The sequence below is a fragment of the Leuresthes tenuis genome, unplaced genomic scaffold (genome assembly GCF_036924035.1).
Source record: "Leuresthes tenuis unplaced genomic scaffold, fLeuTen1.0.hap1 SCAF_17, whole genome shotgun sequence".
Lineage (NCBI taxonomy): Eukaryota > Metazoa > Chordata > Actinopteri > Atheriniformes > Atherinopsidae > Leuresthes > Leuresthes tenuis.
In genome coordinates this window covers 23,083,890-23,107,194 of record NW_027325371.1, presented here as the reverse complement: position 1 = coordinate 23,107,194, position 23,305 = coordinate 23,083,890, and the positions used below count along the sequence as shown (strand labels likewise).

The following is a 23,305-nucleotide window of genomic DNA, read 5'->3' as shown; positions in this document are numbered from 1 at the left end:
GAGTTGTTGGAAGTAAAGGCCAGTGTGAGGTGTTATGTCAGGTGATAATCAGTCACATATGATGCTTCAGGATAAAGACCAGTCATTTTAAGGCAGAATACATCGAAGGAAGAATTTCAAGCTCAGATTTGTGAGCTCAGATCTTTATATTATAAAGATTATGAATTAGATCAAGTCACATATAGGCAGAAAACACTGTTCATTAACTGTATTTGGCCTTCAATCAATTTTGGCAGGTGAAAAAGCCAGTTTTCTGTTGTAATGGTCCTTTAAATTAATTCCAAGCTGTCCTGTGAGCTCTACTGTTATATTATGAAGCGCTAGGATGAGATCAAGTCATATTTAGACAGAAATAACCTCTCAGTAACTATACTATGCCTTCAATCAGTTTTTGACAGGTGAAACTGATTGAAAACTGCAAAACACATCCAAACATGGGAAGCAAATACTATGAAGGGCTCAGATCAGATAAAAACAATGCAGAATCACGAGGATCTTTATTGAAAACCCATCAATACATCATATCCATTGTAGTCTAATTTCCAAAGACAGGGCTGCACAAAGACATCAGACATATCAAGCACATATCACGTAATTGCCGTTACGTGATAAACGTTAAACTTTCCAAGACACATGCCTTTGCTATAATTAGGTCTACATTATAATACACTTGAGTGTATCTGCGTATTATGACCGTTTAATCCAGAGAAAAGCAAACCGCTCATCGGGCTGTTGTGCACGCTCCCGCGGGCGGAAATCAGATTCTGGTAGATAATCACCGGCACACATTCGCTGTGGCATCGTGTTGATGAGCTTCTGCAATATCACAACCCATCAACCTAACATGCATGTTTTTGGGTGGTGGGGAGAAGCCAGCAAGTACCCCTGACTGCAGACCGCAGATCGGGGCGGGGCTAAATGTGGGCGGAGCTCAACGTTGAGCCACGCCCACGTCGAGCCTCGATTGACTCCTTTTTGGACGCCATCTGGTGGTGAAGACCATGAAGCACATTACCAAAGACCAATGTATGAAACAATTATAATAACATATATTAGATAGATCTTGTTTCTTATTCAATCACCTCAATCACTGCGTGATTATATAAAGATAGAAAAATAAATTAAAATACAGAGGAGGAGAACAGAATATGAAACAGTCTGTTAGCCCGATTTTTTCATTGGAAGCTCAAGAACAAGCTGGAGAAATCGTTTATTAAAAAAGTATTTATTAGTGGTCACAAGTAAAGTATATTGCAGCGCTGCACTCGGAGTGCCAGAGCTCCCGCAGGAAATCCGTCAGGCCGAGCCCCGTTATCCGGAAACATGTCATATTTATATTCAGCTTTATCTCACAGAAGTTGTTTTCACACTTGTCAGAGTATAATTGGCCAGTTTTGGGTGACATGCTCAGGCCAGCTGCTGTCCTTGTTGTGTTCTTTGGATGTGATAAACAATGTGTGTGTGTGTGTGAGTGCTGTTTTAGGCGTGGATCTAATGTACCAGACCTATCTGCCCTAATAGAGATATTCTGTCTGACCCAGTTGTTTATGTCCTTCTAAGGTCTTGGACCATTTAAGGTCATCTGTTGTGCAGTATGAGCACTCTGAAATCTGTTCCTGTACTTTACTGTCACCTCCTGCCAGGTTCTCTTCTGGCTGCTCAGATTGTTGCTGTTGAGATGTAACAGTGAAGAGTTAATATGTGGGTCACACACTCGATAATATAGTCACAAAGCATGATGATGAGTGCTGATTATTGGGTTATTAATGAACTGAGCAGGGCCAGTACATCTGTGCAGTACATCTCATACAGAGACAATTCAGCGTGCTTTATGTAAAAAATTATAACCCAAAGAGGAGCATAAATACATGAGGACAGTGAAATAAACATGTAACAGTTGTATGAAACTTGTATAACTTACGCATTTAGTCTGTCGGCTTTGTTTGCTGCCGTTTCCCTCGCTCTATTGATCGCAACTAATTATCTTTTCTAGTGATCACACTTTTAAACTCATCATCCGCCTCTCCTCTTACCCTGATGCCCCCATCACTCTGGAACAAGGTAAATCTGGACTCATCAGTCTTCCATTGCTCCACAGTCCAATCTTTATGCTCCCTGGCAAACTGAAGCCTATTTTTTCACACATCTATTTCGTCCCAATCCCTTGACATTGTTTGTAATGATGCGTTGGACAGTTTTTAACTCAATTTTGTAGTTCCAGCAATCTCCTCAGATGTTTTCTTTGCTTGGTGAATGTCAATAATTTGACCCCTCTGACAAAGATGGACATATTTTCCACAACCACAGGATGTGTTTTCAGACATGGTCCTTTAAGAAATGAGAAGCTACTCACTGTATTGGCTAGGGTTAAATAACTTGTTGCCAGCTGAATCATAATCATCCATGCCGTAGTTATCCAATGGGAGGCTCTAAGCTACTTGGTTAGTTAAATCCAGGTGGTGACTTGTTTTTGGAACTGCAGTGCACAGACTGCTGCATGGGAACATGTGACATAACATTTCCCCAACTTCAAACTGAGGTAATGAACACTGTTACATCCAAACTGCTTCATACTAGATGTCAAGCAGCGCCTAAACAGTGTTTTACATCGTGTTGTTGTTTTCTGCTAAATCTTCACTCTGGTAAAGCCTTTCGTGCCCGTGAAAAAGCGGACATCTAGTGGCACATAGCTCCAATTACACAAACCTCTGGAAAAGCGTTCTATTTGAATTTTGACATTTTTTAACTTTTGAAATACAGGACGTATGAATTTACGGCGATGTATTGAGATATTACAAGTAGGACAGATGTTGAGATAGAGAAATAAATGAGAAAAAGGATGTTTTCTTTTATAATAAATGATAAAGAATGAGGCGTTTCTGAAGTGTAAGGACGGCTGACAAGCTGAAATAAAAAGGTAGCACTGTTCATACCACTACTAATGACGACGACAATGAGGTTAAGCTGAGTGCAGCGCAGCTCGCGCTCCTCCTCCTCGTGCTGTTACCGTACACCTCGGTGTAGCTGCGCATAGACTGGAGGTCAAAAAGAAATCAGAGGCTGGGTGCTGCTCAAACAGACGACGAGAGGTAAGAACACTTGGAGTTTTCCCTCCACTCAACTGCATTTGCCTCTGGTTAAAGGCCCTCTGTCCAGAAAGTTTTGACTGTTCCCGTGAAGGTGGGAAAAGTTTAGCACGCGGTTGCTCCGTGTCCTAGAGTCCCAGTTCCGCCCAGTTCGACGGTTCGTTTTTTCGGAGTTGTGTTTCCGTCACACAGAAATGAGTCGGAGAGACACTCGGCTGTTTTTTTGAGTTGGTGTGGTTAACATTTCCTGGTGGCGGTGCGGGCTGGCAGCTCCATGGACAGTGGAACAGACTTTAGTTTAGAACAGTGAACTGTAGCTTCATGTGTCCTGAACTTAAATGTGACAGGTGCACACGACAAGACTCCATGAAAAAATACAACGGGTTTAGCTTTAGAGCAACCTTCTTCTTCTGATTCCAAATGAATGACCAACCCCCTCGGAACACACTGGTACCCTCAGTTAAATCCAAACTGATTGCACTTTGTTGTTCTGGTCATCATCTTGGGGTTAGAGAAGCCATTTGATTAGAACCAGATGTTTGCTGCGTTCAGAGCTGGACTACAGGTGTTCAACCCTAACCCTATCCCTAACCCTAACCCCAAAAAGCGGGAAAGTGAGCCTTTAAATCAAACACTTTGAACATCTGAGGTGCTAAAGACTTAACTTATGCAATTCCGTCCAATAACATGATGAAAGTAGAACTGAACTGAATAAGAAATAACATCTTATAAACGCTGCCAACGACCCAACTGCAGTCATTATTATAGAATTTCAGCTTGCTGTAAACTATTATAAAAACAGGATTGAAACGTCTCAGTTCATCTGTTGTAGTATAAGCCTCCTAATTATTACTGAGAATTCTTTGAGGCTTTTCTTGAAAAACCTGAATGACAGCTATGCTGTGAGTCCAGCTGAGGAACAACGTGCCATCATTAAAAGAGCCTGAGTTCTTATCTGTCAGACAGTTTAATCATCAGCTCCATGAAGTGGTGGAAAACAATGCAGAAAGATGACTTTTCTCTTTTTCATTTTCACAGGCTGAGATGCTCATCTGTCAGGTTTCACTGTGGAAATACAGAGTATTTATAGTGCAAAGATAGAAACATTTGTTCTGGAACTTGTATATTCAAATTTGTCAAAACTTGAAAATCTACTCAATGATTCTTCATTGTTACGACATAAACTGCATAAAGTACTCCTAAGATTAGCACTGTGCACAGCATCTGTTGGCCCTGGTATAATCCCATTCTCCTGTCTGATGAGTCTCCTGATGATCATGCCCCCCCCACTCTCAGGTTTGGAGCCATGTTGTTGTGCCACATCTTAAATGATTTGGGGAGGGGGGTGATTGGTCTGCACAAATGCTCAGTTAGGTGAAATCCATGTGATAAGAATGACTTTTCCCTTTACCTGTCAGTAGTTTTAATGTTATGGCTGATTGCTGTGTATATTATCAGTTCAACAGTTCTAACTTAAATTTTGAACATCTCACAGAGTCATCAACATTTATCACTCAGTGGACGGAATATGCTTAAACAACTTAATATTTCAGAGTAGTTAATTGAATTAGACACAAGGAGGCTATATGTAGTTTTCTATGTACAGTTTGCTTTACACATAGCATGCCATCATGTACCTTCACACACACATAGCATTTTCTAAACTTATTTTCCAGCCTTATGTAAATCTAACTACAGTTATTAGACTTATTCTATTTCCACGAGGCTCTCCAGTATTCTATGATTAGCAGCTTTTGGGGTTATCCATCTACAGAAAAGTTCTCATTTTAATTTTATGTTAAAATGTTGTCAGGTTAAATTTAATGTACATTTTTCACTGCATTAGCAGGTTTCTGTTAAAAGACAACCTGGAAAACATAAGGCAAAGGATGACAACTCGACCCCAAACATTGCAAGAACCAAAAGAAAGATAAGAAAATTTGATGGGACGTACCTTGTGCTGGGCTTCATCAGAACAACAGTACGGTAGGTAAAAAAAGAGAGACCAGTGTGGCGTACGTCTGAAAATATTAGCAGCTCAACAAGTTACGACTCCACTTGGAGACTAATCGTCCTGAACTCAAAGAGAAGTCAGTTGATTTCTTCAGGGAAAAAGACTGTCATACACAACAGAGCTGCCTCCATAAAACAGCATCTGCCCCATCAAATGCTCAGCTCATCTCATGCAGGGTAGCATAGCGTTGTCCAGAGCAAAACGTATTTGTATGGTTTCAACTGTGGTTGAAGCAGCAGACAGTAATAGACTGTTTATTAATAACCTACTGTATGTCCAATTCAATGACGTGAGAGAAGATTTGCTTTCTGCAATCGTGTGACTTACAGAGCCACTGCAGACCAGTTGTTCAAAGTCATTGACACTTTCTTTACAGAAGCAGATGTGGAAACTGCAGTGCGTAACTTTTACGTGTCGATGAATATCCGTTTCCCTCAAGACACTACAAGAGATGATACAACGCTTAATTATTAAGCTGTTCGGCTCCTCCAACACCTCGCTGTAAGCAGCGAAGCCCTATTGCTCTTCAAGGCGTTATTATTCTATGTGCATTTTACGCAATTTTCGATTCTGTCCCGAGCGCTGGCGCACAGAAAATGACGCATTCTACTCGGTTTTACCTGGCAATTCCACAAGGACCTGTTGTACCAGTCAATAAGGAGAAAGACAAGACAAAATTTCTATCCTTTTTTTTTATTGGTAGTCAGACCATTTCCAGCAAGGCATGTACAATGAAAGATACTTTGTCACTTTTTGACAAGCATTCATTTAAACCATGTCCCATTAAAACGTCTGATAACATTACAAATATACAAGTAAGGGGTACATTTGTAGAGAAAAGAAGAGACAAGAAATTTCCAGAAAAGTGGGTGAATAGACAAGAGGCCACCAATTAATCTCAGGCTGGGTGCTGCTTGACCAGCTCAAACAGGCTTTCATCAGGCTTGTCTGATTTATCTCTTGTGAGAGGTTACCATGTTATTTTCCATGTCTTTGACTTTCTTAAGTGTGCCAAAGCAATGTCACATTTGGAGGAATCTATAAAAATCTTGCTGTTCAAAACCACATTGTTCCGTCATACTGTGGAAGTTCTTCAATGACCACTTTTATATGGGACTACAATAAGCACTAACACCATTCTTTACCCAGACCTTAAATGTTTCATCACTTAAATTAGGGGGAAGACGCTATCAAAGGCGCATCATTTTATTGGTTATTTATTGTTATGTGTTGCACAAATTCAGAGTTCACTCCAAATTTTAAGAGATATATCACTGCTTTTATTTGCCTTGTTCAGATGGTTCTTGGTTAACACGTGATCTGAAATAATTGCTTGAAGAGCGATCCTTGACATTGCCAACTCAAGCTCCTTCCTCCTGGCAAAATATCATATCGCACCAAGAAAAGACAGTCCTGAGCTGAACTGAATAGTGATTGTCTCCATTCATCTATATTCCTTCTTGAGCTGGAGAGTTTTTATATTTTATCCTGGCATATTCATATCAAGGTATATACCTTGATATGAATTTGCCCCGTTCTGCCAGTTGCTGGGTTATCACCTCCACAGGTGATGGTATAGCAGACTTGACATGTTCATTTGAACTCATTCAGCTCTTTAACTTAAGTTTCGGAGTGAAATAACTTGCCACGTTCTAACAAAATGCAGTGAATGAACAGAAGAAAAAATCTAAATCAAATCAATATTTGGTGTTACTGCCCTTTGCCTTCAAACCAGAATCAATTCTTATAGGTGTACTTGCACAAACTCAGAGATTTTGTAGTCAGGTGTGTGATTGACCAGTTGTACAAAACAGGTTCTAATGATCATCAATTTCACATTTAGGTTGAAATACAGACATGAACTGGAACAGAAACCGCTCTAGGAGGCCTAAAAGTGGGTGAGGAACAGCCGAACTGATACCAAGGTAGGTTATAGAACACAGTTTCATGCCACAGGTACAAAGATACAAGGTAGTTATACTGCATCAGCAAGATTTCTCCCAGACAGATTTCAAAGCAGACGGGGGTTTCAAGATGTGCTTTTCAAGCTCTTTTCAAAAAGCACTAAGAAATGGGCATTGCTGAGGTTCATAGGTGCAGTGGTCGTCCAAGAAAAGCTTTTTTTCTCTTCAAAATTGGAAGATGTCCAGCAGTGCCATCGTCTGAGAACTAGCAGAAGTCAGTGGGATCCAGGTACAGCCATCTACGATCCAGGGAACTCTGGCCAGAAGTGGTCTTTCTTCATTTAAGAGTTGCAGCCAAAAGACACCTCTCTGACATGGAAAGAAAGCTCAGCGACTCAACTATGCACGAAAACATGAGAGCTGAGCTGCAGAAAAATGGCAGCAGGTGCTCTGGACTGAGTCAAAATGTGAAATATTTGGCTGTAGCAGAAGGCTGTTTGTCTACCAAAAGGCTGGAGAGCGATAGAATAATGAGTGTATGCTGGCAGTAGTGAAGTATGCTGGAGGTTCTTTGCAAGTTTGGGGCTGCAATTCTGCAAATGGAGTTGGATATGTGGTCAGGAGTAATAGTGTCCTCGGTGCTGAGAAACACAGACAGTTACCATCAGGGAGGATGACCCCAAATTTATTCTGCAGCAGGACAACTCAGTTTCTAAATAGCCTTGTGCTTTGCACTAAAACTTTTTAAATTTAGCAAAGATTATTGGAAGTCTTCAGTAGTCTGAATGAAATGGTTCCTTATTTTTTTTTCTGGTGGTACAGTGGTGCACTGGTTTGTGGCTTGCCCTAGTTTATAATACAGGAATTGTTACAAAACTGTCAAAGTAACTGCACCTTGTGTTTACAGGATGTTTATTTTTAAATAACTATGATTAAGAGAAAATATTTTTCTGGTTCTTATTTATCTTCCCTTTTATTAGCCATGGCAGAGTCTGCAGGACGTAGCTCCTCTGTCTCTTCCATCTCTCTGATGGAGATCAAGGCTGAGACTCATCTTGTCCTTCAAGCTTTTCTCGAACGGACACTTTCAACTCCCCAGAAAGAGAGGCCTGGAAGGATAGGAGGGGCTTACAATGATGATAACAAGTACAGGTAATGTTATTCTCCCTCTGTTTTCTGCTAGTTTTTCAAACTGGGTGCTTATGGTCCAGAAATGTGTCACCTCTGGAATCAGCAGCATTGAAGTCTATGGCAGCCCCTAGAACGCTATGGTAAAAAGTTTTGAAATTTGGCACACGTATTCAGGCCAGTAACGCCAGCAACACGTCAAAGTTTGAAGTGCATTCAACTGTATAGCTTTGGACTCGTTAGTCCAAATTTTATAAATGATGTACGCTTGGAATCCTTGTATCATGACGAGTTCCACCCAATTAGTTTTTCCGCCATATTTTAGCAAAAACCTTCAAAAAGCATTTCAGGTCACGCAGATTGTCTGATTTCCACGGGACTTGACACATTGAATCTTCAGACCAAGCCACACAAAAGTTATTATGTGGATTTTTTTAATTACACTTCCATTTGCCCGTACCAGCCAATCAAAGTTGGTGGCGCCGCCGCCGAACAGGAGGTGAGGACACATCTCGGCAACCATTTGATGTTTTGACTTCAAACTTATAACACAGACTCATCACCATTTCTTTGAGAGGCCCAAGAATTTTGGTGACCTTTGACCTTTAGGTGGCGCTATATGTAGAAAAAATACATTTTTACTCTTATCTTTGGACCCGTTGGTCCAAATTTCCCAAATAAGGTACCGTTGGAATCCCTGGATCAATATGAGGTCAACTGACCTTATGATGTCATTTTCGCCATATTGGATTTTCCGCCATTATCAATTTTATGAAAAACCTTCAAAAAACATTTCAGGTCACGCAGATTGATCAATTTCAATGGGACTTGACACATAGAGTCTTCATACCAAGCCACGCAAAAGTTATCATGTGGATTTTTTTATTTCGCTTTCATTTGCCCGAAGCAGCCAATCAAACTTGGTGCCGACACGCCAAACAGGAAGTGAGGCCATACCTCTCCGATGCATTGAAGTATCGATGCCAAACTTGGTGTATGGACTCATGACGCCTTCCTGAGCAGCCATAGGCTTGCCTGCTGTGCTGCTAGGCCCCCCCATCGCTGCTTGCAGTTATATATTTTTTTCTTTAGAGTTGCTCAGTTAGCTGAAGCAGTGACACATTGAGCTTTTGTAGGGTATGTTGTGTCCTGTGCTTGAATCAGTAGCTGTGAGTCTGGCTTCTGATGTTAAATCAGCTTGCAGCTTTTTGGAAACAACTTGTTGCTGAATGGTCAAAAATGTTAAAAACAGACTTCAGTGTTCTGTATAGCTGTGCCAACACTCTTGACAATACTCAATCAGTTTTCATATCATGGCAATTTTTCCTGTATGTAAAATTAGGCAAATCCTAATGTCTGTAAATATAGCTCTAAAATCCTCTATCTGGAAACTGTTTTCAGAATTGATATGCAAACATTTCATAGAAGGTACAATTATGGTTCATGGATCAGTTTACATAGTAAATGCAACAACCCACCATGCCAAGTGACCACAATGACCACAACCAAGTTTACTGTCCTCCAGTTGCTCTCCCACTTGTTTATTTCCTTCAACAGAACTGTTATGTTCCAGCCAGCATTATCATTTTGTACTTTATTACTTCTGTCAAGCTCTTTATGCATGCTTGCTTCTCTCTCACTCTGTGTGTCACAGAGGGTGGAGATTATGAGAAGAGGACTCAAATACAGACACGAATTAGGCAGGAGGTTGCATGATTAATTTAGAAACTGAAGCAAAAAGTGCAGCCAAGCCAAAACACTAGAAACCTAAACTGATAAAAACAAAAACGTAAGAAACAACAAAACCTGACATTGACAAATAACATGAATCTGACAATGACACTGAGATACCAGAGAGCTTAAATACTGTGAGAACGGATGTGTGAATGATTGCAGCTGAGGAGATTGAACACAGGTAAGTGACTGAGGCTATGAACAGGGAAACTGAGGGTGGGTGAGAATAATGAACGAGACAGAATTGTAACTATGAAAGATGGGTACAGACTAGACTAATACAATCTGCAAAAAAAACCTAAATGGCAAGAAAGCAGAGTAGAAAGAAAACACAGAAAAACCACAAATCCTAAAACTGTTCATGTAAACATGATCTAAATAAAGCTGAATTCCAGCAAAGCTGCTGTTAGTCACATTTTTCTGAATTTGACAGAAAAGTCAGAAATTGTCACTATTTTCTGCCTCACTGCTTTTGAAAGTATCGCAAGGCTGAGGCTGCTCTCACAAGTACTTTTTTTTCCTTTATTCAGTTTTTTATTGGAGAGATCTTTACGGTCCAAAACAAAGAAAAATGAACATAGATATGTAGAATCATCAAAACATACTCTGAATTATTCTGTTATACTTCAAACAGGCAAAATTCTTTCTCATTTAACCCTGAGGTCTATGGTTTTTGTGTCATTATTTTAGTAAGACATATGACATCAACGGTTTCTGTTAAGGCAGATCTGGCCTCTGTGATAATGCAGCTAATCCAGTTTTTTGTTTGTACTTTTAAGGAAAGTGTTAGCTTTTCTATTGCAGAGATTTCATGTTTGACTTTTAGACTGCTTGTAACCACTTCCTCGTCAGTGCCTTCTTCATTCCAGTGAGATACTGTCATTAAATATTTCTCAACTGCAATTTGAGCAAACAGTATTAGTATATCGTATAGTGCCCAGGTATTATGTGAGATCAGTCTGTGTTTGTGAACCTGCGAGGAGCTTTGTGGTGTAAAAGGAGTCTCAAAAGTCCACATGCACACACAAGCTGATTCATGCACAAAAGTAATCTGGTCTGTGCAAGTCAGGAAATGTACACACACATATTTAAGAATTTGTATGCATAGAAAGCTTCTTTCAACATTTCTAAACTAATGACTTGAATGAAAAATGTATGTTCTTATGAGCCTTTGTAATCACCAGCACAAAACTGATGTTGCTGAAATACTTTTCAAGCCAAAAGTAAGACATGGTAGTAATATTATGATATTCAGGCACACAGTTTATGTAACTTTTGTTCAGAATACATGTAAAACACAAATCCTTTTGATTTAATTTAGATCAGAGCATAATGGTTTCCTGGCTCAGGTATGAAGTAAGAATCCTGCCAAAACCTCGCAAGCAGGCAAAACATGTTTCACTCGCGTCCAACAATTCACAAACAAACTTAGTGTGGTTTGCAAAGAAACATATCTTCATTCACCTGCTTGGTGTCCAAAGAACATGATCCTCATATTGTCTGATTTTCTCAGACGAGAGTGGGTTTGTTGGAGCAGGTACATGATGGCATCTTGAACCCCAACCCCATGACGATAAGCAAACTGTAGTGGATCCTGAAAGGTGTTCCCTCGCCTACTGAGGTGAGCCAATAACCACTTCTTCAGGATATGGTATGTTAGGGGAAACTGCTCTGCAGTCATTGAGGGGCAAATGGATGAGATATTTTAGGTACTAGAACAAAGCAGGATGTTCTCCACAGCACTAGAACGTTCTTTTGACTCAAGTAAAGGTGCAGAGGTGCCGTAGAATCCCACATGCTGTTCCGTCTTCAGGACCCTGGGGCTGACACCATCTGGACCTGCGGCCTTGCTCTGGTTCAGTCTCTCATGCTGTTTCTTCACCTGACTGCTGAGCAAAAAACAAATTATTCACGTTATGATCAGAGCTAGTGGAGTTTGCTACCACTTTGATACTGCACACTGTATAGGTTCTAGAAGAAAAGGTTAATTCTCAAGTAAATGTTTTGTGACACAGAAAACTAAGTATAGTTCAAACTCAAAACATCTATAAAGGCCAATTCCTTTAATTGGACAATGTAACTTTGATAGGTGTTTTTCTTTTCTTTACATTAAGGTTGGATGATTTCATATGCGACAGCCCTATGACAATCTGTCCACTTTGGCCTGATTATTATATCCATGATTATTTTGATCAATCTTGAGATTATGATTATTTATCATGTTTGCTCAAAATGTTATTACACTTTTATGTAAACATTTCAGACATATTGTGCTACATTCCTGATAATGCGCAAATTTAGTCTTCTCATCAAAAAAAGAACAGGTGATTCATTCAGCTAAATTCAGTGCATCTCTTAGAAGAAAAAACGAAAATTTGACAGGGCACTGCTTTCACTTTCACATTGTGTTAAAATAATTCAAACAGATGAAAAATGAATAAGGTATGTTGTGGATAAATGAGTCGGACTCGTCGTGGTCAGCCTCTTATGTAGAATTTATTGAACAGAACGTCACAGAGACATATACATTTCAGCATGCACGGAAATTCCCAATGACCTCAGTTTGTGACATCCTCTTATACCTTTCTATATCATTCAGTGTTTTTGTGGCCCAAACCCAATCTCTGTTTGGCACCTGCTGTCTGAGAATGCTACTGCATCTTTGTCATTATCTAGACAGGGTTCATTCTGACCTCAACATCTGATTCGAGCCGTGTCAGCACACAATATGTTGTTCGAGCCGTGTCAAGTCTCTGTTCTCCCACAGGTGCTGGTTGATGTTGTACCATTCAGGTTAACAGTCATTGGACTGTTTTCTTGGCCTTCATGCATTCGTCATACTACAGTTTGTGGTGTGTTATCAGATGGTTAAATAACTCTACAGTTCTCTTTGCACATGATTAGTTCTTCGTAACATAGTTTGCCCTGAATTTTAAAGTATTTCCAAACAGCAGATGATGATCCGCTTCAAGGGAGGAGCTCTTCCGCCTCTGCAGTGCCAGCATTTCTGTCCATGGTCTTCTATCTGTTCTTGTATATTTGTCCTTACATCTCTACTTGTCCAAAATTCATTCAGGAAACTTCTAGCTGCGCTGTGCTGGGAACAGCTGTAATTGATACATGCAGGCACATGGTTGACAAGGAGCACTTGATTTGTTTTTGCTTTGCGTTGCGTTAGTGAAGGATTTATTTTAAATATGGGTGGTCATGCCCGTTTAATCATAGGAAGTCAAAATTGAGATTAAGAATAAGATGTTATTGTGCAGACCTTGAGTGGTTAGCTCAGACCATTCAATAGCTTTGGCTATACATGGATGGAGCTATATACCATAGCTCAGACCATTCAAATAAATGGCTCCTTATCAGGCCACTGCAAAGCTTGATGAGGAGCTGATCATTTGAATCAGGTGTGGAGAAGGAGGGAAACATCGAAAACATGCAGGGCGGTGGGTCATGAGGACCGGAATTGAAAAACACAGGCGTACAGAGACCTTGTGGAGTCCTTCAGTGGCTGGCCCAAAAAGAACTGTTTGCTCCTGAACACTACCAAGACAAAAGAACTGGTGGTGGACTTCAGGAGATCTAAAACTCCATACCAGTCGGTCTGCATTGATGGGGGGGAGAGAGAGACTGTTCAGACCTGCAAATACCTGGGGGTGGCCAACATCTGCCAACATAGAAGCAGTGTACAGGGGCAAGAGCCGTCTGGGGCCAGGTCCTTCAATGTCTGTAGTGATATGATATGCATGTTTTATCACACTATCATTGAGAGTGCACTGTTCTATGCTGCTGTCTGCTGAGGGAGTTGCACTACAGACAAAAACTGTAGGTGCCTGGACAAACTGGTGAAAAAGGCTGTTTCTGTTGTAGGCAGAAGACTGGACCCTCTCAGTGCTGTGGTGGAGCAACGGATGAGGAGGAAATTATATCCTGTTTTGGATAATATTAAACATCCTCTCCACAGCATCCTGGCAGGTCAGAGGAGCAGCTGCAGTGAGAGGTTCATCTCACTGGGCTGCAGGACTGAGAGGTTCAGGAAGTCATTTGTCCCCACAACCATAAGGCTTTTTAACAGTGACTGCTGACATGTTCTTCTCAAATTTATTTATTGTTCTGATATACAATCATTGTAAATTTAACTTTTTTTAGCTACTTTACAATACTCCAATACTAATTTGAATGTCCCCCTCTGGGGGATGAATAAAGTATTTTTCTATTCTATCTTGCGACAACTTTCATCTGCCTTTTGCAGCTGGAGAAGTTATATTGTACAGAAAAATGAAATTGAAAATAACTGTAAGACATGCAGATTCATTATAAAGTAAGCAGCATTAAGTGATGCTGTGTGTACAGTACCTGCAGCAGGGTCATTTGAATGTCAGAGGTGCATATTTGGCTGTAGTTTGGTCTTTTTAGGATGGTGTCATGTGTAATTTCTGAATCCTGTCCTTAAGTGTTGATTTTCTCTGTCTTTTGCTTGTGCTCTACTGCTGCTGATTGTCCTATTCAGCTTCTGGATCTGTTCAAGCAGTAACGTAGGTGACTTGGAGCGTTCAAAGATGTTGCTAAATTACTTCCTTGTGCAGTTATTCTAACTGCCTAAACATCTTAGACACAATCACTCATTTTAAAACTGTGGGTCAAAAAACAAAGTTGGACCATGGTTGAATGAGTCAGACCATCCAGTCTACATGACAGGATCTCAAGTAGGGCTGAGTACCGAACTTCGATTTTTTATTTTTTTTTAAGGCACCGACCGAAATGCTTCGGTAGTACATAGTATCAAAACATGCCTCGTCTGTCGGTGCCAAGTTTCGGTACCCAGACATTAATCACGTGATCAAAAACTGATCATGCTACCCTTGATTGGCTGTATTGACGTTACACTTTGCCGCATGCAGGAAAATTATGTTACGCCCACAGGCGGGGTTCACTTGTATCTGCGTTGGGAACTGTAGTTGTGTGTGTCGTTGAACCGGTTAAACAATGCCATCGAGGTCTAAAGCGTGGCTCCAGTTCACCAAGATACCAGATGCCAATGGTGCGCGTTGCAATATATGCCAAAAATCATCGCTGCTAAGGACAGCAACACGACTAATTTAATGAATTATTTGACCTGCACAAAATCAATTTATGAGCAGAAAGTTGCTCCGTGTTTGACTGCAAGAAGGTCGGACCGCAACCATCCTCCTCTCAGCATTCAAGTCAGCCTGTGGACGCCACAGAGCCGAGCGGCATCCTGTCTTTAAAACAGGCTTGTAGTCTGACCAACCTATTGGTTTCATCTGGTTTGGAATTGTCAGAGTCACAATGCAGTGTGAAGGAGCCTTGATGAAAGTCAGTTCTTCCAAGTCCGGGGCCATGATTCTTAACTGGAAAAAGGTGGAATGTTCCATCCGGAAGTTTAAGTATCTTGGGATCTTGTTCATTAGTGATGGTAGTTTGGAGCGAGAGATGGGCAGACAGATTGGGGCTTCGTCAACAGTAATGATGGTGCTGGCGTTGTGGTAAAGAGATCTGTGTAGTGACAGAAAGAATGAGGTCCCACATACAAGTGGCTAAAATAGGTTTCTTATGCGATTAGAAGTTTAGAGTCATAAAGGTATCACAAAGAAATTTGTAGCATTTTTTTAAATTGTGAGTTCTTTGCCAGCCACTTTGTTCACCATATTTTGACATTTACTTATGCTAGCTCCAAGCCAAATGATGGATGGGATTCTCAGGCTGATGATGAAGATGAAAACAAGATTGGACTCAAGGAGTTGATTAAGCAGCTACCTCATCGGCACACCATACGCCGTCTTGCAAAAGATGTTAAAGGCTCACTGGACAGGGACAACAAGGCAAAACAGTTGCAACACCAAACACAAGTAAGACTCTTTCATTTGACTTAAGACCCCATTAAAATTTAGTTGTCTTGTGGATGGATATTCTATGCATTTTTGTCATGAGGCTCTGCAGAAGTTTCTTTTTGTATTATACTTTAACAGAGATAGCTTTAGCTTGATACTTTTAGTACACTTCATGGACCCTGTGAATTTAACTAAATTGTTTAAATCTGGTAAAGTTATTTTAGCTATCTGATGATGTGATCCAGAATAATACTATTGTTGGCTTGCAGACACTTGCTGGCTCATGTTTGTTCTTATTTGGGTGGCTTGTTGCTGCTAGCAATTAATTTAATCTAACTACATATTTTTCTGTATAGATTGCATACTCTGGACTGAGCTAAAAATAATAATGTCCATCTCAGCTAGTTCCAAGGCTAGAGGCTTGTAGTGCTAACTGCTGAAACTAACTTCAGCAGTTAGCTGAAGGGATATTTTTAGCTAAGGGATATTTTTAGCTAAGTGGCCAGTGGCTTCTGTCTTAACCCTGGTTAATTTTTAACTGTATGAGCTGCTTTACTAACAGCTTGCATTGTTCTGAACAAACATGTCAAGTTGCATCAGGATTCGGAGTGATCTCAGGTTATAGTCTGGTTGCAAGTGGTTAAATGCCAGCTGCGTTAGCTTCTAGCCTTGTGGTTTGCAGCGCTAGCCTCAATTCCATTCAGTGGTAGCCTGGCAGAGAGCTTAGCTGATTAGGTATATCAAATTTGTCACTACTTCAACAGCTCGAAAGGATCTACGACAAATTACAGACTTTAAGGAGGATATCAAACGGCTTTCTGATAAACTCCAGAGTAAAGACCTTATAATCTCTCTTAATGCAGCATTCAAGTATCCTGTTTTGAGGGACAACTCAACTGTCCATATTGTTTTGGTAAATTTATAGATTATTGAGTGTCACAACATTTCTGAGTTGTTCCACTGTGTAGTCTTCCCCAGTACATCCTAAGGATTCTCATTAAGGTTGAGGTCATGAGTCTGTGGTGGACAATCCATGTGTGAAAAATTATTTTTACATTATTATTATAAGTGTGCCATCAGGGAAGAAAAAAATCTATTTAGGTACTCAGTTGAGATTTCTGTACCTTGACCTGCCCAACTGAAACAGCTCTGGATCGATTTCATCGTCAAGATGACTAGATGACTAGATGACCACTGTCTCTCAATCCTTATAAGAAAAGAGACATTGTCCCCTATCTGGCAGGTTACAAAATGGAGGGGTATTGCCAAGTGGGGAAATTGGAATTGGGAGAGGTGGAAATGGTGATACATATTCATGTTCGTATTTGAGTAGCATTTAATTTGACTTAAGATCTTTTTTCCTCTGCTAAAATCTGTTTTTGAGGTAAGTCAGAGGCTCCTCCTGCTCTTAATGATTGGTTTTGCTCTTTTCCACACTATTGAAAATATGATTTTATGAAAAATATATTGAATTTCTGCCAATAGATTTCCCAAAATTTTACTGACTTGGACTTCAATGTTGAGATGAAAAAACTTTTTTCACAGGATTGGAGATCACCCTCTTCGTCATCAGATGAAGATGACAATGAGAAGAAGAGTAGGCAGAAACAAAAGAAGATTAAACAAAAGCTCTCTAATTTTTTCAAATTGAGGGCTAAGCAGAAGAATTACGAGAAGACGGTAACAGATGAAGTCTGTTCTCAGAGGACCTCAGAATTTCCAGCTGACAAAGTACAAAAGGATCCGCTTGAGATCATTTCTCCTAGTAAGCATGTCGGTTACACACAGAAAATTAAGAATACAAATGTGGATTTTTTCAGTGAGAATGATTTGTGTCTCAGTGAACAGACTGTCAGTGTACAGAGTATGCTGAGGGTGACTGATGAACACAAAATTTAAATTACAGAAAGAAAGTGTTGCTTATTGTGACTTGCTGTCAAACCTTGCTTCTGAAACATACTACTTGAACATATTAATGATTATTATGAAAGATGAATGTTTAATGCAGGATTAAGTTTTTCATTAGAGATTCATGTGGTTTATGTTGATACAGACCATTCTCCTGAATTCTACAGTGAGGTAGCAGGGAAGCTAGAAAAAATTGCCCGAAGGTCAACCAAGATAAAGACACCGATTCCTCGAGTAAAGTCTTCAGCAGGTAATCACTCACTGGTAAGAAGTATCCATTTGGTGGAGAGGTTTGTCATGCACACATGGTAAAAAGAAAATGCAACTTTTACGTGTTGGGACATAATAAAGATAATCTGGTTCTTACCAGGGCAAGTGCCAGTCTCATGCTCATCAGTCCCTCACTGTTTGGCCTACTCTTCTTTACATTGTTGCTTCAGTTTTTGAGGTTTGCAGGATTTGTTTATGCACAACTCTCTTGAATCATCACTGGAGAATGTTTTTTTTTTTGGCTACCTTTACAGTTATGGGATGTAACATCACTTTGAGCCCTGTACATGCACAGCGAAATCAGTGAATTTGTATCATGCTTTAGAGGTTGACACCTTCAAAAGCCTTTTAATATGTCAAGATTGAAAAGTTGTAGTTTACCTGTAATACAATTTACTTTTACTGATTTACAATGTACATTGTATATATTACAGTGACATGTAATGGAACACAGCAGAGAACGTTTTGAAAGGCTACATACTTCCCAGGCTTTGGTGTGAAATTCCTCTCTGAGAAGAACATATTTTCCATATTAGTCTGAAACAGATATGAGAAGCTACCTGAGGCTTCATCTGTGAGTCACAGATGATAACAATAAGAATATGATTTATGTTTCAATCAACCACAGCTTAGGTTTCCTCTGATTTACAGCTTACACAGAGCAGAGGGGGAAATGATCATGATTGTATTGTTTTCATTATTTTAAACCTGAACATCAGCAACTTCACCAACAGAGCAAAGCCAACTGGTCAGAACAGAGAGCTGATCAATTATTACTGACTGATAGCAACAATGAAGCTAACGCTGCATCCGCCTGTCATCCAGTTGTTTGAGAGCTCTCTGCAATAGTGAAATCCAGTTGGATGTTTATTGTCTTGTCTTCCTCATACACTTTATCTCTTCTTCCTCACGTCCTCTCATAGAGCTGTCTTGGGGCACTTTTTTGCATCTGCCTTGGTGTTTGTTTTTTACTCATGCTTTTTTACACAGGTGTTTTCCACTAAATGAAAGCTTCCTAATCTTAATTAAATCTCTCCAGTCATCTGATGAAAGTAAGATACTTACAGTAAGTTATGTGCCCATTGACCTTGACTTTGTGCAAACTTTAAATGCTAGTTTTTTTAAGAAAAAAAGTGACCACCTTTGAAACAATGAGGAGAACTTTTGATCTGTCTACAGCTCACTTTGTTGCTGGCAAATGCAAAAGGAAAGGATGGGTGGCTGCTCCACGACAGAAAAGAAACACACACACTGACAGCTTTACCGGGGAAACTAATGGGGTCAGATCATATCACAACAGTACTATTCTATGTTTCTATGTTTTCTTAGTAAATGTACCAACATTAACCCAAAAAAAAAATCATTCTCCTGCTTCTTTATTATCACATACTTCAGACCCCAAATCAATCCTCCATTTTTCCCTCACTGGTGATGAACAGCCTTAGATACTTCATCTCCTGTGCTAGGGGTAACCACTCTCACCCCAACCCGATGTTTACTGTGAGAGAACTATGGCTGCCTCATTGTCGGCTGCATATTACTGCAGTGCTTGCTAAAATCACATTTTAAAGAAGAAAATAAAGAAAAATAGAAGAATAGAATAGAAAAATACTTTATTCATCCCCCAGTGGGGGTAATTCAAGACACGGAAATGTGTGTGTATATACATAAATGTGGCACATAGTTACTAATATGTGGACATTGTGAATGCACACAATCTTGTTGCACTGTTCCACAACATGTGACCAATTAAAATGCACAAAACTACAAATACCACAATTTAGAAGGGTTGTTTTTTCACCTAAAGGACTACATGGGCCATAGTACAGTAAATACTCCTATTTATTACAGCTATTTTCAGTCTGAAATTGGCTTCAGTGATAAATTGCAAACACAAATCTTGAGTTGTAAGATCGACCCCAATTTCTGTACAATGATAACTTCTTTTTTTTTTCTTTAGAAGTTTGTGATAAAGAGGTGGTGGTACAGCAGCTTGTTCAGGTTCTGTCTTTGGAGGGAGATTCTATGAATACTAAGGTAGGAAGTGTTATGCTTTATTTGTCAAATATATTGCAAAATTTGAATTTTGTGAATTTCTGTGTGTGGATAAGCTTGAGCTGCTTTGTTATACTTATATAACATAAATTTAATAGTGGGACATCAGTGAGTCCAGCCTCCTGGACGTGGCTGCCAAACTTCTATACAGCAAAACTAAGGACCATATGCCCTCATACATGTTTTACAGTTTAACGTACAGTCCAAGAAACTTATGACACAGGATAAGTTCTCCTGACAGGAATATGCGTGCATTTGTGTGTATATGCTAACTGATGCTACATACCATGATCATTCTCAAACAGATCCAGTCAGACCCCTTCCTACGCACCCGCTTGGCTCGTTTGTCATATACATCATTTGCCAAAGTTCTAGATGTTTTCAGCAGCAGTCAGGTCTCTGAGGCCCCAGCATTGCCACCTTCAGCTAGTCCAACTCTGCGACGCATGGCTGTTTCTATGGAGGTATCTCGACGGATAGTGACAGCCACAGGAATCCAGCGCATGCAAGGCTTTGCACAGCACTACATGGAGAACTTTGTTCCATGGGTCAGAAGTCATGGAGGATGGGTGAGTAACTTGATTATTATGTTGACTTAGTAATGCCATAACAAATGTAATAAGAAGAGGTTCATTTTCCTACATTTTGTACTTATCATACAAGTTTTTCTTTTATTTACAGGAAAGCGTGGCAGATTTAGAAGAGTCTATGGAGTGTGACTGAGTTCTGGATGTCTTTTTTTTTTTATTTCCCATAAAAGTTGAGCTATGGATCGTGGCATCAAACCGGAGTGACGGATTGCCTTACTGTACGTTTCTGCATGGACAAGCTTTCCAACAGTATCATCTGGACTGTGACACATTATATTATATAATAAATTATGTATTATTATTTAAACATCCTTTCATTACACATGTAAACAACAACACTAAGTCATCCTTAGGTGCTCATTTCCTCAGTCCTTTCCATTGTTTCCATCATCTTTGAGAAGAATTGAAGTCGTACAGTGTGAACAAATATGTTTTTATTTTTCCATCATATTTGCTGTCTGACATTCTTACTGAAGCTGCAGTCATGCACTGTTAGGGTGAAAGTAAAACTGTGGTCTTCTGCTATTTATATATTTAATTTTTAAGTGTATTCTATTACAGATAAATCGGACTGAATCAAAGGTATCAACACATGAATGTTTGATCTATTTATTCACAGCAAATGAAGTAATATCTTATGACATAAAGTGTTACTTAGCCAACAACATCTTTAAGTCACCTCTTTATATTGATATTAAACACTGAAACCATACCTGAACTCCTTATTATTAAATTAATTGTAAAGCCATTTTACTTTGTATTAAGCTGTACAAGATCATGGCCTCGGTGTCTGAGCGTGGACTTCTAGTTGGCCTACCTGTTTTTTATACTGAAGACATTTAAGATTCTTTTTAGGAAATCAAACACTGAGCTCTTAGGAAAGCATCATTTTATAACTGTTCATTAATCAAGGAGGCAAATACCATGGTGATAGCAACAAAGAGACAAGATGAGTTAACGTGAGATTGATACTTAATTTAATGCTGACAGTATGCACCACAAACCTGGCCTACTCCAGTCCACAAGAATGATTCAGACTGACTGCTTATATAGAAATGGTTTAACTGGAACATACCATTATCAAGTGCTTCCAAAGGCAGTTATATCCCAAAAAATATTTTTGGATTTGTATTTTATGTTTACATTGAAACCTTTAACACAGACATACACATTTTTACACTGATTTTAGAAACCAAACAACTAAAATATTCACAATGATTAACCCACCCAATAATTGACTCAAACCATATGAATTTGCCCCACACACAACTCCCCGCTCATCCAATTCCAACTTAACTTCCTTCCCCTGGAATCAATAAAGGCACATGAAACTGTCAATGCACCACCCCTGGGAAACAGAAAAAGCCAGAGGTAAGTGCATGCATGAGACACGCATGTCTAAGGAAACCAGTGTTACTCCAGTAACAAGGATCAATACATCATAACTCATTGTCTACTTTGTCTTCACAGATGAGCATGATAGGCAAGACTCCTGGTTTTCTGCTGCCAGACTAACATGCACATACTATCCATGAATCAATAAACAAATTAACTTGAGGCTCTGTGTGGTTATTTACCATTGTGAAATAGATTAAAATAGGTTTACCAATTAACTTTTGCCATAGCATTGCAAAGCAAAATTACATACAATGAGGTAACAATGGTTCGTTGTGACACTAACCTAACTTGATGTGACCTCTGTTCTTGGTAAACTTTGGAAGAGTCCCAAGAAAGTGTCTCGAGTATGAAGAGCTGGACTGCACAAGAGCTGAGATGATGCACACCTACTGGCTAAAGACACTAACTGCACCAGGTGCTAATGATGGATGGGACCCACCTAGACTGGTTGCCCTAAGGTTGGACAGTCCTGATCATGAAAGATCCCCAGAATGGAGCAGTTCCATCCAACTACCAGCCAATAAACTGCTTCTGCAGAACATGGAAGCTCCTGTCAGGCATCATAGTGGAAAACATGAGTAGGGCCCAGAGGGGAACTGGAAGTAACAGCTGAGGAGCTAAAGTACAGCTACCGATCAACCAGACTGTCACTCAAGACTGTAAGATGAGGCAAGATCTAGTCTTGATTTGTCTTTTTGTTTGTGGTAACTTGTGTTTTATTTTTGACCATGTGGAGGGTGTCTGATTTTTTTATTTATTTTTTTAATCTCAGGGTTACATCTCTGCCTTTTGTAGATGATGTGGTTCTGTTGCATTCTTCAGACCATGACCTGCAGCTGCACTGGAGCCGTTTGCAGATTCCTGTTAAAGGGGGACTCCGGTATTTTTACACCTAGACCTTATTTCTGGCATAAAATACGTTTATCTACTCACCGAGAATAGTTTGGCGAAAGTCGGCGTCCTTCGGAAGCTATTTAGAAAACTCACGACCGGCGTATATCCACATAACGGAGTGAACAGGGCAGGGATGATGCAGTCTCTAAATAAGGCATTATCTGTCTTTATTTCACCAATACTTCAAGAAGAATGAATGAACAAACGTGTGCTATAGCTCTGTTAGCTCATAGCTGCTGTTATGTGGCTACTTGCAGCTATAGGAGAGCTAACGGAGGGAATTCTACACAGGTACTCTGGGACCTAAGTTTAAAAATACTGGAGTTCCCCTTTAAGCAGCCAGGAAGAAAGTAATTTCTTCCAAATCCGAGGCTATGGTTCCTAACCGGGTGGAGTGTTCCCTCCAGGATGAGTCCCTGCCTCAGGCGAGTTTCTGGATTTTGCTCATGAGTGATGGCAGGTTGGAGCGAGA

At 39.9% G+C, this 23,305-nt stretch overlaps 2 protein-coding genes across 2 annotated transcripts in view; one reads left to right on the top strand and one right to left on the bottom strand.

Moving 5' to 3' along the window:
- Positions 1-23,305, bottom strand: part of cln3 (CLN3 lysosomal/endosomal transmembrane protein, battenin) — a 313,824-nt gene that overhangs the window by 206,758 nt on the left and 83,761 nt on the right. The gene's annotated exons all lie outside the window — the stretch shown is intronic.
- bcl2l12 (BCL2 like 12) overlaps positions 4,973-23,305 on the top strand; it is a 138,371-nt gene continuing 120,038 nt past the window's right edge. Inside the window, exons 1-7 of the mRNA XM_072369729.1 lie at positions 4,973-5,072; positions 6,944-7,025; positions 7,985-8,156; positions 17,772-17,876; positions 19,857-19,933; positions 20,257-20,520; positions 20,633-21,669. Coding sequence (XP_072225830.1) covers positions 8,138-8,156; positions 17,772-17,876; positions 19,857-19,933; positions 20,257-20,520; positions 20,633-20,674 — 507 coding nt within the window. The 5' untranslated portion in view covers positions 4,973-5,072; positions 6,944-7,025; positions 7,985-8,137 and the 3' untranslated portion in view covers positions 20,675-21,669. The remainder of the gene's footprint in view (positions 5,073-6,943; positions 7,026-7,984; positions 8,157-17,771; positions 17,877-19,856; positions 19,934-20,256; positions 20,521-20,632; positions 21,670-23,305) is intronic.